Raw genomic sequence first — 14585 nt, 5'->3', positions numbered from 1 at the left:
TTACCATTCTTCTTGACAAAATATCTCCAGTTCAGTCAGGTTTGATGGTTTCCCAGCATGGACAGCCCGGTTTAAATCACACCACAGATTTTCAATAATATTCAGGTCTGGGGACTGAGATGGCCATTCCAAAATGTTGTACTTGTTCCTCTGGATGAATGCCAGTACCTGCACTGGCCCCACAGCATGATGGAACCTCCACCAAATTTGACTGTGGGTAGCAAGTGTTTGTCGTGGAATGCTGTGTTCTTCTTCCTCCATGCATAACACCCCTTCTTATGTCCAAATAACTTAATTCTAGTTTCACAGCACCTTATTCCAAAGTGAAGCTGGCTTGTCCAAATGTGCTTTAGCAATACCTCAAGTGATTGATTGTGGCATGTGCGCAGAAAACGCTTCTGCCGCATTATCCTCCCATACAACATCTTGTACAAAGTTGTACATAGTTGAACTATGCACAGTGTCACCATCTGCATGAAGATCATGTTGTAGGTCTTTGGAGCTACTCTGCGGGTTGATTTTGACTGTTCTCACCATCCTTCGCCTCTGCCTATCTGAGATTTTTCTTGGCCTCCCACTCCAGGCCTTAACAAGAACTGTGCCTGTGGTCTTCCATTTCCTCACTATGTTCCTCACAGTGCAAACTGATAGCTAAAATGTCTGAGCTAGCATTTTGTATCCTTCCCAACTATGACATTGAACAATCTTTGTTTTCAGGTCATTTGTCAGTTGTTTTGAGGCTCCCATGTTGGACTCTTCAGAGAAGATGCACAACTTGCAACTGGCCACCTTAAATACCCGTAACTGGAGATGTTTTGTAAAGAAGAATGGTCAAAATGCCTTCAACCAGAATCCAGACTCTCATTGGAAGCTTTAGGAAGCGTTTAGAGGCTGTTATTTCTGCAAAAGGAGGATTTTTCTGTTGGGGTGCCCAAATTTATGCACCTCCCTACTTTTGTTCAAGTAATGATTGCACACTTTCTGTAAATCCTATAAACTTCATTTCACTTCTCAAATATCACTGTTTGTCCACTATGATATATTCAACTGAAATTGCTGATTCGAACAATCAATGATTTATAAAGGAAAATCATGAAAATGATCAGGGGTGCACAAACGTTTGCATACGACTGCACAATGGCAAAGGAAGAAACGAGTTTGCAGTTATGATGGAAAAAGGCAAGTAGGAACTTAATAGGGCTGTAAGCATTCCATCTGTTTGTATTTTGTAATAGGACCAACATGATGTTCAACTTGTGGCCATCACTCCCCGCTACCACTTAATAATGAATGGCTTTTCTGTCATTCACTCAACCTGCTAAGTGCCTTCTTTTCTTTCTTTCTTGGAACCCTTGGACTTTCTTTAGATGCCATGCAATGCACATTTAATAGGAAGGCACACTATTCTTAGCGTGCGACTGGGGCTACTTGAAATTGCATTGCAGATATGTACATATGTTCGAGAAGAAGCTCCCACCTGCTAACATGGGATCAATTGTTGGATCGAGGTTCAACCGTGTGGTGCAAACCCAATCTCAAGTGCACACTGCACAGGAAACAAACGACAGACTACTCGAGTCGTATTCTAAAGTAACAGATACTGGAGTACATCGCTGCATACAACTGTTGAATATTGTGTCACACACTGAGTTATGCTGCTCCAATCAGAGGAGAAGAATGTGTCGCTCTTGACGGCCGTTGTCAGGGACAGTTTGAGGAAATGCAGACGATCGCAGCACCCAAGTCCCGTCGAACCACACAGAGACCTCTTTGTTAACCACGAAAAGAATGGGCGCGCACACAAACTGTAACCCTTTCCTCCAAGGTAACAGAATAGCATTTGAGGTAGCCTTTTTTTGAGGGGAGAGCTAACTGTTGGCCTGCTGGGTGAGAGGCCTGCTACTGAGGTCCGCCACAATGCCTACATTTCTTGGCGTTTTAAAGGTGAGGTAAGGAAGGATGATACAATGTATATTGGCTGAAATTATATAAACAGCATATTTAGTTAAAACACTTCCAAAAGACAAAAGTGGTAGAAAGAATTTGTGTGCCAATCGGGACAACTTATTTTTTAGCATCACTTTTATTTTCACGGACAGGCAAACCCAACTGACCTTGCGTGCTAACAAACGAACGCTAGACATGCGCGGTCGAATTTCAAAGACTAAAAAGCCAACATAAATCGAAAATGAGCAAGTTGCAACTTTTCCATCTATTAAGAAAAACAAGTCGTTTGGTTGAAATATTTGGTGGACATCACACGCGCACATTCAGCTCGTAATAAAATAAAAATACTAGGTGATTGACAAAAAAGGTAACGCCTAACTTGATGCAGGCACAAATGAGGGACAAAGAAGTTGCGAGGCACAACGAGCCGCTGCCTCACACGTTCGCCCCTCACAAACAAAACAGTGAAGGGGCGAGATGAAATGTTCACTTGGCAGCTTTCCAGTTTTTGCTACGCTAACGAGCAGTTACCGTATTTATTGTAATTATCGCCCAGGGCAATAATTAGAGAAGGTTTATGTCCAACAGGGGGGGTGGGCGATTATTAGAGAACACTTTTTGACCGATCGCCAAGGGGTACTGAAATGGGCGATAATGTGTATATTTTCCTTATGTATTATGCAATACCTGCATCTCACTGGTGTTCTTAACACTAGAACAGCGGCTGTTTTGATCTACCTCTAACAGCGGGGTGCGTCAATTGACACGTTACCGTCGCACATCACATGTTGCGCAAGTCATGTCATCGCGATCGTCTTGTTCGAGCGCACGCCCCGATAACGTAATTGTGTGAGGCTATTGTAGCGGAGTGACGAGTGTGATTGTATCATAATAGAGATGAAGAGAACAAAATCCAAGTCGCATCAGCCTTCAAAAGAAAGAAAGCAGGCTGAAGCGCCAGATGACCGGTGTACATCGTAGCATGGGCGATAATTAGAGGTATCAATGTTTTTTATTTATGTCATCGCTAACACACACTGGGCGATTATTAAAATATGGGCGATAATTAGAATAAATAGGGTACCTCACATTTTCACTCCATGCACGCACTTCAATTTGTCCAATCACAAACCAGTAAAGAGAGACAGGGTGGTGATAAATCTTAAACTGAATCACATTCGGTAGGTTGTTACGCGGGTTGTTACGCAGCAGCAGTTGACCAAGCTGCTTGTTAACTACCTTGCCTTTAGCATTAGCATAGTGAACTTGTACCGTTGGCGGAACTGTGTAATCAGCAGCAGTGTAAAATTTGTTCCAAACCAAATTGCTTTTCATTACAAAGTATGTGTAGTGTGTATACAAAGATAAAAATCTGTTTTTCTAAAAAGGTGCCAAGTGTAAAAAAAACCCAAAAAAACTGATGACAATAAACTGGAATATTTGAAAGGAAGAAACGATATCATCGACCCAAAGGCTGTGTCGGCGATAAAAACAAACAAAAAAATTCAGCTGAGCGTCACGGCCCTGACGTTAACTTAGCGAGTGTGCAGCGAATAAATAAGGGACGAGGTGTGTCGAGGGGCTAGGCGTAGATCTCCGCGGTGGGGGCCTTGGTGTAGATGGGCTTCCTGGCCAGCTCGTAGCTACCCTCGTCTTTCTTCTTCATGCGGTGAAGCAGCAGCACCACAAGCAAAACTGCTACCGTCAAGGCCACCCCACTGCTGCAGATTAGTGCTGCGAGCAAAAGCACAAGCAAAACATCACTATTTGTCTTTCTAAAACTTATATTAGCACTTCCCAGTGGCTTATGTTCAGAACTGACTATTCTCCAGCCCATGCCAGAAGATAGCCTAATACCTCGGAACTGTATGGGTGTGAGGTGCAGGTAGGGCTGGGCGATATGTCTGAAAAGTATAGCAGCATAGAAATATTGGTGGATATTGATCGGAAAGATATTTTAACAGATAATACTTAACCAATGAAAGTGTCAAAAAGTGGAGCATAAAGAGGAAATGCAGTTTTAAACAATGCTTTGTACGGCTGGCCGGCATTTTTTCTAAATACAAGCGTCTCACATCAGACAATATGGGGAACGGCGGCACATGAGAAAGCCTCACCTGCGAGGACCTCCATCCTGGTGAAGACGCCTTCAGCGGCGTGTGACATCAGCACATTGGACGCAAGCCGGCTGCCCGGACGGGGACCGTTCCGCACCGAACGGATCTCATTGTCATCCGGCGCTGTCTCCGACTCTGGGTCGCGGTGGACGGCAGGGCCAGACAGTTCCGGAATCCCGTTGTCTGCCTCTGGACGCTGGCAAATGGCAAAAGGACCGGCATGAGTCTAGGCAGCATCCCGATCTCTCAGCAATCCGAGCAATCGACTCAACAGACGCCAGCCTGAAGTCACCGCCGAAGAATGCTGGTCTCACTTTGTTGGGGCTTTTCCTTCCAAATGTCAACATTACAAATGAACCCAGCCGACTTGAGCACAGAGAGGCCCGATGGGCCAATCCCCCCCCGATGAAGCGTTCGCGTTCGATTAAAGTTGGCCATTCTGAAGATTTGCATCATTGGAGAGAACGGAGGTGGGAAAAGCCACCCATTGCCCTACGTGTCTCTTTTTCTGCATTCTTGACAACCCCGATGCGTTTCAAGATGGCATTTTCAGTTGCGTTTTGGTTTGCTCAACACCGCCTTCAACAAATGTGCGCCGTTTGCTTTCAAAGTGCACATTTGCCTGGTGTTTTTTGCCTCCTGGTTGCCATGGCGTCAGTAAAACACCAACCAAAAAAGGAAAATGAGAAAAGAGAAACGATGTTGACTTTGGACGTCCAAGGGGCTTCGAGACCATTTCAAGCCGCCCCGATTCAGGCCCATGACAATTGCGCGCCCGGTGGCGGCACGGGCACCTTACCTCAGTGGGCGGCAACCAGTCACGTCCGCTCTCGCTCTCTGTGGACAAAAACATCGTTAGGATTGTGCTTGTAGCTTTGAGCGTGGCCGCCACAAAGCGCACAAACCGTTGGCGTCGCCCGACCCCGATGCCTCATCCTCGTAGTCTTCATCTTCCTCGTCATCGTATAAGTCTTCGAAGTAGTCTTCGTAGTAGTCTTCCTCCGTCTGGTCTTGGTCTTCCTGGTCGTCGTCTGTGAAGCCAAAGTCTCCTGACGAATCCCCCGGGTGGTTCTGGAGGCTCTCCACGGCCATGGGAGGCATCCACGTCTCCGTCTCCCTCGCCTGCTGGCACATGGGAATGCAGCGTTGCTTTCCATAATCAAATGCTTCAGGGACTTTGCTTAAGCGGATAAGAGCGTCGATGGGAGCCCTAGGAGAGTTTTGGAGGCTCTCTTGGCAATTCTGTCCAAGTACCGCTTTCCTTTGTGAACATGAATTTGGAGCTCTCGGGGAAAACGGACACTTTTTGTTGCTATTGCTCCGACATCTGCTCTTCGTCGACATGAAACACGGCTTGCCGAGGTTCTCCAGCAGCAACCGTGAATACGCTCGTCTTCACAAGCAGGGCAGCTCAATACCCTCGAAACGCGGTGCGCTCATTTTGGGGTGCCCCCGGATGGCAAACGTGCACGGTGACAACGGAAGAGGCAGACAAGGTCTGGCGGTGAGGGCCTGTCTGGCCGCCAGCTATCTGCTACGGACACACGAACGCACATTTGCCGGATTGGTGACTTTGGCCTGCGCCACAAACGCAATTCAAAACCATCTGATTCGTGCGCAGATGTGATAAGTGCGACACCACAATGGAGAACGGGAAGTTTCCGGAACGTCACCGTTCACACTGTTGTGACGAGGCAGTCGCAGGAAAAGTTTATCAGTCGGTCAAGGTGGGCCCGGGAAGTCGCAAGTTGAGAATAATTGTCAATTTTTGTCTATGTGAAGCCCTTTGAGACTGTTTGTGATTTGGGGCTATACAAATAAACTTGACTTGACTGGCAACGAAATGGTGTCCGCGTTCCAGCCATGTGAGAGACAGACAGGGATCCATGTCCACTGAGAGCCTCAGTACGGGCTCCATTGAGACACTTTCAAGTGTGCAAAATCCTCCGAAGGGCTGCTCGGGGTCAGCTGAGGTCACATTCCACGCGGAAGGAACAAGAAGCGAGGAGGGAACTCAAAAGGAGGAAAGCACAAGGAAGAACAGCCCAGCAAAGAATGTGCTGCAACTCTTTAATCGCCAGTACTAAGCTAACTGGCTACCTGGAGTTGGGGGGTGGGGTGGGGCGGGGGCCTCTTGGAGTATGGGTGTGGGTGGCATCCCGCTTGGCGTTTGGGGGTTAGGCTTAGGCTTCACTGCACTTCTCAACTTCTCAAAATTTGCAGTGCGCGTGCACACAGACAATATCTAGTCCAGTGGTTCTTTTTCCTTGTTTGCACCCCATTCAATTCACCAACCAGTTCTCGCACCCCTAACCCTAAATCATTATTATAATAATAATTGGTTTACTTTACAGCTATAAGGCTTAATTAGCATTATCCCTAATGCCAATTAACACAATGACTTCTTGATTTCCAGAATATTTCATTTTTTTCGGTTACCCGACCATTATCCCCGTAAAATTTTAAATTTACCCCAGAGTATCCTCGCACCCCGAGCACCCCCGGTTAACTAGTGACTAGTCACTCAAACTCGCACGCATATTCGCTGCTTGATTTGAAGTTTGTCAAAGTTGACTTCTCAGACGCACGTCGGAGACCTCCCACGGACTCCTTACGGAATGGTAGCATACACGCGCACGTCCAAACAACCAGCTCACAAACACAGTTAAAGTTGTTGAAAAGTCAAAGGGGGGCCGCGAAAAAGAGTCGCAGCGTTTGCTCAGTTCGCTCGTGAGTCGATGAGCTTTCGGGGTCGCCGTCAGCCACAAGGAAGCTTAGCACCTGGCTTCGACCAGTAAACTTTGTTTTGCTTTTTCAACGTTCCCAGGCAAAGGACGCGAGGGGGGAAACAAGTGCGGACAAAAGGCAAGAAACAAGAAGGCGCGCGGAGAGCGACCTCGACTTACCGACTCAGGGGCGACGCTCGTGAACCAAGTGGGGAAAAGGATCAAGAGGCCGAAAGCCAAAAGGTTGGCCGACGTTCCAAAAGGTGACATTTAGGATGCCTTTCAATTTTATCAACGGCGAGTCAAAAAGGAAGCAACGGTTGCGGGACCTCGACTCAGAGTCTCAGGGTTCAACTTTCTCCAAAGGGAACCCTTGTTCTTGTTGTTCTCTTTGTTCTTGTTGTTATTCTTCTTGTTCTTGTTGTTGTTGTCCTCTGTCAACTTTGACGGACAACTAATACCGACTCTGTTGTCTGATGCCTCGCGTATCGCTTGTGCCCTCGCGGCTCTCCGCCAATAAGCTGCTAACGTCACCGCCTTCATTTCCCGTAATTCTGTCACGCCAACCTTTTGGTCACGCCCTCTCCGCTCATTCCGACCTGCGATCAAGCTCCGGTCAGGCACCTGCGTGAAGCTGGCCCCCCACCCCACGCAAAATTTAAGGAAAATAGTCTGTTTCGTTTGTGCTGGTTTGTGCCGTAAAACTTTTTGTTTGGAAAGTAACGGATTTCTAGTTATAAAAGATTATTTTATAGGTCATCCAGAGTTCACGCAGCCCCCAATCTGCTCCAAATGAACCCAAAATGGTACCGTTGGTTTGTGCTGGTTTATGCCGCAAAAACCTTCGTTTGTGCTGCTACGATTTCGTAGATATTTATTTTATAGCGATGACGTCACCCAGTCCCCCATTTTCCTCCAAATGGACCCAAAATGGTACCCTTCGTTTGTGCTGATTTGTACTGGTTTGTGCTGCAAAAAGTTTGTGTATTATACACTTAATTTATAGCGATGACGTCACTCAGCCCCCATTTAACTCCAAATGGACCCCAAATGGTACCGATTGTTTGTGCCGCAAAAAATTTAGTTTGTGCTCAGTGAATCATTCAATTTCTCATTTATTTAATATTAATTTATTTTCTAGAGATGTCAAATCCTTGCTCCATAGATCGTTAACTAACCATTTGTTTGTGCCATTGACCTTGCTCGCACTTCTTGACCTTTGCAATATTTGGTGTCGTTACAAAGACTTTGTGCATATATTTTTATTTTCACCGTGTTAGTTGGCGCACATGGTTGTATATACAGTTGTACCACTACTTACGAAGGCCTATACTTCCAAACGTTTCGAGATACGAACCAGAGCCTCGCGATTTTTTTGCATCTACTTCCAAACCAATTTTCAAATTCCGAACCGACGCCCCCAGCCAATCCCCCATTGCACCCCATTTCTCCTTTGCTCTGACATTTCCTGTTTGTCTCGGCGCGTTAGTAATGAAAAAAACAAGTAGTGTAGTCCAGTATGTCTCCTAATCTTAAATCAAAAATTTGCTATAAATCATGGAAAATTCATGCGTAGCGTCAAGTTCGCGACGGAGTATAGCTGGTGATGTGCCAAAGTAGCAGTGACGTGAGGCTCCTGACGTCCCCCCCCCCGTAAAATTTGTCCAACACCTAACCGTGTCACAAAAAAGGTAGGGGAACGCTGCTCTAGAGTGGGTTATTCATTATTTAATTTGAACTATTTTAATTAAAATTTCATATCAGCAGTCTTCACACATAAAAACACTCAATAAAGCACATGGAATCAAAAACTTGTTTTCGATCGTGCGTACCACTCCGTTTGAAAATACATGCTCCGAAGTCCCGTTGTCCGAATCAAACCTTTTAACTCCGGAGTTGGTCTTCCTTTAGTGATGACCTCCTACTTTAACCGAAAATCCATAGTAGAAAATCGTTTGGATATGAAATCCTCCATTGTAAACGAAATGTAAAAACGAGGAAAAAAGAAAAAGAAAAAATAAAGTAATGTAAAACGAAATAAATGGACGACTGCTCCTCAGTTGTTCACTGTAACTTTAAACCGGAGATCACTTATTCTACAGGTGGGAGCATGAAGCATCCCGGAATCACTAGCACCCCCTGCCATAAGGCTGGAGAACCTTTTTTTCGTTGCCTCCGAAAGGTCTCTGTTCAAACAGACACAAACACTATTTGAACACTTAAACAGCGACATAGAGACAGAGAGCAGTTCAGTCTAACTGCATAGCCTGTCAGCATAGGCAGCCGTGTGATTACGCAATCCTCAGAGGAGGCTTGGCAGGAAGTTGGTTCCTTCGAGCAAATCGTCTTCGGTTTTAAAATAACTATAAAATTTCAGCGATTTTGATTCATAATGATACAAAACTACTGAAATTAAAAGGAAAATGACTTCATTATAAAAACAATGAATTTGTTTTTTCCCCTTTTCATGATGGCAGGGGAGGCGTGGCTCAGACTGCACATCCCTGCAAAGTAGGTACCCCAGTAAGCCGTTTCCGTGAGGCAGGCAGTACCAGCATGTTTTCATTTAAAACATGCCGAACACACAAAGTGTTTGTCAATTTCCATCTTTAAAAGCTAGTTTCTTTTTCTTTTTGTAACTGTAAGACCCAGATGTAGTAAAACATGTAAAAAAAAAAAAAAAAAAACCTTTCATATAGTGTTGTTAGAGCCCATTGGGCACCATAATGTGGGGGCAATGGCTCAGCGTTCTCGTCGCGCCCCCTGTCAGTACCCAGGCTTGCCCAGGGAAGCAAATGATCCTACCAGCAGACTAAATTTCGAGAGACGCCTGAGAGCCAAGTCAAAGAATCCTGGTCACAGTCCCAAATCCAATAGCAAACAGCTTCAAGATCACCTCGCGGTGGGACCTGCCCTTCGGATACTACAACTAAATGTCGAAGGCCTTTCCGCAGCCAAGTGAAGCCTTATTGATGTCCTCACCTTCCAACACTCGATTGACGTTATCTGCCTCCAAGAGACTCACATTGGCACAGAGGAAGCAGGCCGCTTCACCATCAAGGCTTTGACCTCCTGTGCCACACCCCACATGCCAAACATGGACGGGCCACCTATGTGCGCTCTGACATAGTTGAAGCAAACCACTTGACAACAACATATTTCTCTGACACCATAACTATCGATGCTTTCCATATTGTCAATGTGTACAAGCCCCCTAGTGCCAACTGGGATCTGCAGGTCCTACCCCACTACCCCACCCTGCCATCTACGTGGGAGATTTTAACAGCCACCACCCTGACTGGGGATACCCAGCAGCGGATAGCGATGGAGAGGCACTTTCAGACTGGGCATCCAGAAATGACCATGCCCTGATACACGATCCTAAACAAAGAGGAACCTTCCACTCCGCCAGGTGGAAGAAAGACTATTCTCCTGACCTGTGTTGGGTCAGCTCTTTGAATGGAACGCCCTATCCTGCTCAGATCCTCATCCTTGATGATTTTCTACACAGTCAACACCGCCCCTTGCTTGTACACATTGGCCTACAGCTCCCAGTCATAAACAGCCTAAGGAAGATGCGCTGGAACTTCTGCAAAGCCAACTGGAAGAAATACAGTGAAACTCTGGATAGGAGTGTTGTCACCATCCTACTCCACACCATCACTGTAGATGAAGCCTACAACCGCTTCTACAGCGCCATGTACAAAGCTGCCCACTCAGCCATCCCACGGGGAAGATGGACGACAACCTACACGCGGTCTTCCCTGTGAGTAGCAAGGTCAGGGCACAAGTCCCGCTTGCGAAACTAATGTCGCCAAACAAACGCAGAGCCGGCAGACTGAGGAACGGTGGACGGGCAGTCATCCCGACCGTCGAAAACCGAGGCCTGTCGGTGCTTCAACTTAATGTCGAGGGCCTTACCACCGCCAAACTCGAAGTCCTTCGGCACCTGGCCGACTCCAATGGGGCCGCGGTCTACATGAGATTTAAATCTTTCCATGGAGGAGACCTAGCTGCTCCGCTTTTTGCTCTCTGACGCTGGCCGGTTGTCACTGGCGCAACATCCCGCAAAAAACTCTTGCACTGCAAGAACTGTGATGAAGGAACCGTAGATATTTGCGTGGCCGAAGCAGCGTGGGATTTTTTTTTTTTTTTTTACGCTTTTGTATTTAAGAGACGCACTGCACGACCAACAACATCCTCAAAATTCCTGGGTTTCATTTCGCCGGGTCCATCAATACCAAGCAACACGTTGTGGCAACCTTCGTCCTTACTGGAATAAGCTGGTCGGCCTGTAGCCAATCCCCACCAGGCTCCAACATCGAGTGGCTGGTTACTAAAACCTCAGTCATCAACGTCTACAAGCCCCCACCATCTGAGCTAACCACAACGTCACTCCCATCTGTAACTGCACCCGCAATCTATGCAGGCGATTTCAACTGCCAGCCCACAGATGGGGGTACAACCATTCAACTCCTAGCGGAGTGGCGCTGTGCGAATGGGCCTCCAACACTGATGCCTTGCTACTGTACGACCCCAAGGAACCCCCAACCTTCTTCTCTGCACGCTGGAACACCACCACCAACCTGGCCTTCGCCATCTGCCGCAGCAACGACCCAAGACCGGAGAGGCGTGTTCTTGACAGGTTTCCCCGCTCACACCACCGACCTTTCATCATCAAAGTTCCATCACTGGTGGAACCAGTGCCAGGGAAGCCTGTGAAGAGATGGAACTTCCGAAAAGACAATTTGAGTCGTATACTGAGGAGACGGAAAGGAGGTCTGCCGGCCTGCCAGACCCAGAGTCCACAGATGTGGAAGCAGCCTATGCAGCCTACTGCCAGGTCCTCCTGCGTGCGGCAAAGAAGACCATCCCACGTGGGTACAACAGGAACTACATCCCAGGCTGGGATGGGGAGTGTAGCCGCCTCCTGAGGGAACACCAGAGAGCCAGCTCCAGAGAAGAGGAGGACGCAACGGCAGCAGCACTGCTCGAAAAGCTGGACACCACCGCAAGGCGAGATAGACAGAAGTCATTGAATGAATCTACTTCACCAATTCCAGCCGCAAGGCGTGGCAGACCATCAACCGGCTCACAGGCAGAAATACACCAGCCCACAGATGCCCAGTCACTGCAGACTCCATTGCCTCCCAACTCCTGAAGAATGGCCGCTTCCTGGATGCAGACAAAGACTTTGCACGACTGATATCGCGTGAGGTGTCTTGCATCTCAAGAGCGGCCAATGTCGATTTCAATCTCTCGGGAGCCTTTACAGCAGAGGAACTCAGTGAGGCCATTAGCAAGCTAAAGCCGGGCAAATCCCCGGGCCGTGAATAACATTCACCCGGAGTTCGTCATCCACCAGGGCCCAACAACATCTAGATGGCTTAAAGATTTCTTCACATCATGCTATCGGAGATTAAAGCTACCGAAGATCTGGCGTAGGGCCTCCGTGATAGCTCTGCTGAAGCCAAACAAAGATGCAGAGGACCCCAAGTCATACAGGCCCATCTCACTGCTGAGTGTCCCATTTAAGATCTTGGAAAGAATGATACACAGCTGCATAGAGCCAGTGGTGGACTCACAACTCCCACGGGAACAAGCTGGTTTTCGTCACGGAAGGTCAACAGCAGACCAGATTACCCTACTCTCCCAAGACATCGAGAACAGCTTCCAGGATAAGGAGAAAGCTGGAGTGGCATACCTGGACTTAACTGCCGCATATGACACCGTGTGGCACTGGGGACTCCACCTGAAGCTGCTGAGAACCGTACCGGACCGGCACATGGTGCAGTTCATTATGGAGACGCTTTCCAACCGCAGCTTTACTCTCCAAACCAGCAGTGGGCAGTGCAGTAGGCTCCGTAGACTGAGGAGCGCGGTACCGCAAGGGTCAGTTCTCTCACCAACACTATTTAACATCTATATATACGACCTACCGGACACAGCATCCAGAAAGTATGGCTATGCAGACGACCTTGCCATCATGCTGAGTCAACCAACGTGGAAGGCGACGGAAGACGGCCTGAATGAAGACATGCGCACCATGGCAGCATACTTTCAAAAGTGGCGTCTCCAGCTCAGCATTGGAAAGACTGTTGGTGCATCATACCATCTCAGCACCAGGGAAGCAAGGAGAGAACTGGCAGTGAGCATTGAGGGCAAATGCCTGGAGGTTCAACAAGCCCCGAAGTACTTTGGCGTGCGTCTGGATTGGACCCTATCCTTCAAACAACACCTCGAAGATCTGAAGGCAAAGGTGACATCCAGGGTTGGACTGATCCGCCGCCTTGCTGGAACAACATGGGGAGCCTCTGCTAAGATCTTGCGGATATCAACCCAAGCACTGGTCTTCTCTGCAGCAGAGTACTGTGCTCCAGTTTGGAACAGAAGCCCCCATGCCAAAAAGGTGGATGTGGCAATTAACAACGCCCTCCGAACTATAACAGGATGCCTGAAACCCACCCCTGTGTCCCTCCTGCCTGTCCTCGCGGGAATAGCGCCGGCCAACCTTCGGCGAGAGGCTGCCACCCTCGTTCTCAACAGGAAGGCAAAAAATAACAACTGGCACATCCTGCACAACATTACAACAACTCCAGCTCCACCAAGCAGACTCAAAGCACGCCACCCCTACAACATGGCAGCACAAGAGATGCTCAATTCCATCCCTGAAGACATCTCCAGAGATGCCTGGCTGGCAGCAGCTTGGAAGCAGGAGTGGGAGGCAGCTGTCCCCTCCCTCATGCACCGTTATATCTGGGAACCAGGAGACGGCACCATAGGAGGAGACGAACTACCTCGCCAGCAGTGGACCACACTGAACCGCTTAAGAACTGGTGTTGGGCGCTTCAACACGTCTATGCGGCAGTGGGGACTAACGGACAGTGCGGCATGTGAGTGTGGAGACCCCGAGCAGACAGCCGACCACATCATCAACACCTGCCCCCTATATAGACCACCCTCGGAGGCCGGCCTCTTTGACCTGGGACCAGAGATGCTGGCGTGGCTCCACGACACCAAGTTGGAGCTCTGACGTTACACGAGAGAGAGAGAGCCATCCCACGAGGCTACCGACCCCTGTACGTCCCATGCCTGGACGAAGAAAGCACTGCATTCCTACAAGCCTACAAAACATCAGGGGACCCTGAGATAGCAGACCATCTCATTGAATCACTAACTACAGCTCGGCGAAAGAAATCTAGCAGGAAATGCTGGAGCCTCATCCGCCGTCTAGGAGCTGCACAAAATCCCCCCAGCCAAAACCGAGCATCCGTCACACCCAATCAAGTTGCATCACACCTACTGGCTATTGCAAAAGTAACTCAAGATAAACCCACCAGAAGAGTAGTTTCATCTGAGCTAAAGAAACACCAACAAGTGCTCAGAGAGGGTAGAATTCCAGAGCCTTTTGAAGTTGCTGAACTGGAGAAAGTCCTGCAGGGCCTGAAATGTGGAAAGGCAGCAAGATATGACAACATCTCTCTAGAGTTCATGAAACACCTCGGCTCCCGAACCCAAACCTGGGTGACACTAGGACTGTAAAAACAAACTCGATCCCGAAGAAATGGCGGACAGCAAAAGTTATTGCCATACCAAAACCTGGCAAAGACCACAAACTGCCAGCCAGCTACCGCCCAATCTCCCTACTCAGCGTTCCTTTCAAAATCTTGGAACAACTACTTTTACAACGTATTTCGCCAGGAGTAGAGGAACTTCTTTGTGTGGATCACGCAGGTTTCCGCAAGGACCGCAGCACAGGAGAACAAGTACTGGCCCTATCCACCTTCATCGAAAA

At 48.1% G+C, this 14585-nt stretch overlaps 1 protein-coding gene across 2 annotated transcripts; it reads right to left on the bottom strand.

Annotated features, from left to right (window-relative positions):
* Positions 1–2064: 2064 nt before the first annotated feature.
* On the bottom strand, positions 2065–7328 carry sdc4 (syndecan 4). Of its 2 annotated transcripts, none has more exons than XM_088390785.1 (5): positions 6971–7328; positions 4970–5189; positions 4864–4901; positions 4065–4260; positions 2065–3681 (listed from the first exon to the last, which is right to left on the bottom strand). In XM_088390785.1, exons 1-5 carry the CDS (start codon positions 7058–7060, stop codon positions 3530–3532), a joined length of 696 nt encoding a protein of 231 aa, XP_088246911.1. In that variant the 5' UTR covers positions 7061–7328; the 3' UTR covers positions 2065–3529. The 2 variants fall into 2 exon arrangements, with proteins under 2 accessions (XP_088246911.1, XP_088246912.1); XM_088390786.1 differs by having other exon boundaries at positions 4970–5186; positions 6971–7326.
* Between the last annotated feature and the right edge of the window lie 7257 nt (positions 7329–14585).

Source organism: Syngnathus floridae, chromosome 11 (genome assembly GCF_059516105.1).
Source record: "Syngnathus floridae isolate MCC-2025c chromosome 11, RoL_Sflo_1.0, whole genome shotgun sequence".
Classification (NCBI taxonomy): Eukaryota; Metazoa; Chordata; class Actinopteri; order Syngnathiformes; family Syngnathidae; genus Syngnathus; species Syngnathus floridae.
Note: the sequence above shows the minus strand (reverse complement) of the source record. Positions and strands in the feature narration are given on the sequence as shown.

Excerpts from the sequence above, each read along its gene's own strand:
- sdc4 (XM_088390785.1), bottom strand. The coding sequence starts at position 7,060 with ATGTCACCTTTTGGAACGTCGGCCAACCTTTTGGCTTTCGGCCTCTTG. Across the intron at positions 5,190-6,970 it reads CGAGCGTCGCCCCTGAGTCG|CAGGCGAGGGAGACGGAGAC; the intron begins GTAAGTCGAGGT and ends CCCATGTGCCAG. Across the intron at positions 4,902-4,969 it reads GGGGTCGGGCGACGCCAACG|AGAGCGAGAGCGGACGTGAC; the intron begins GTTTGTGCGCTT and ends TTTTGTCCACAG.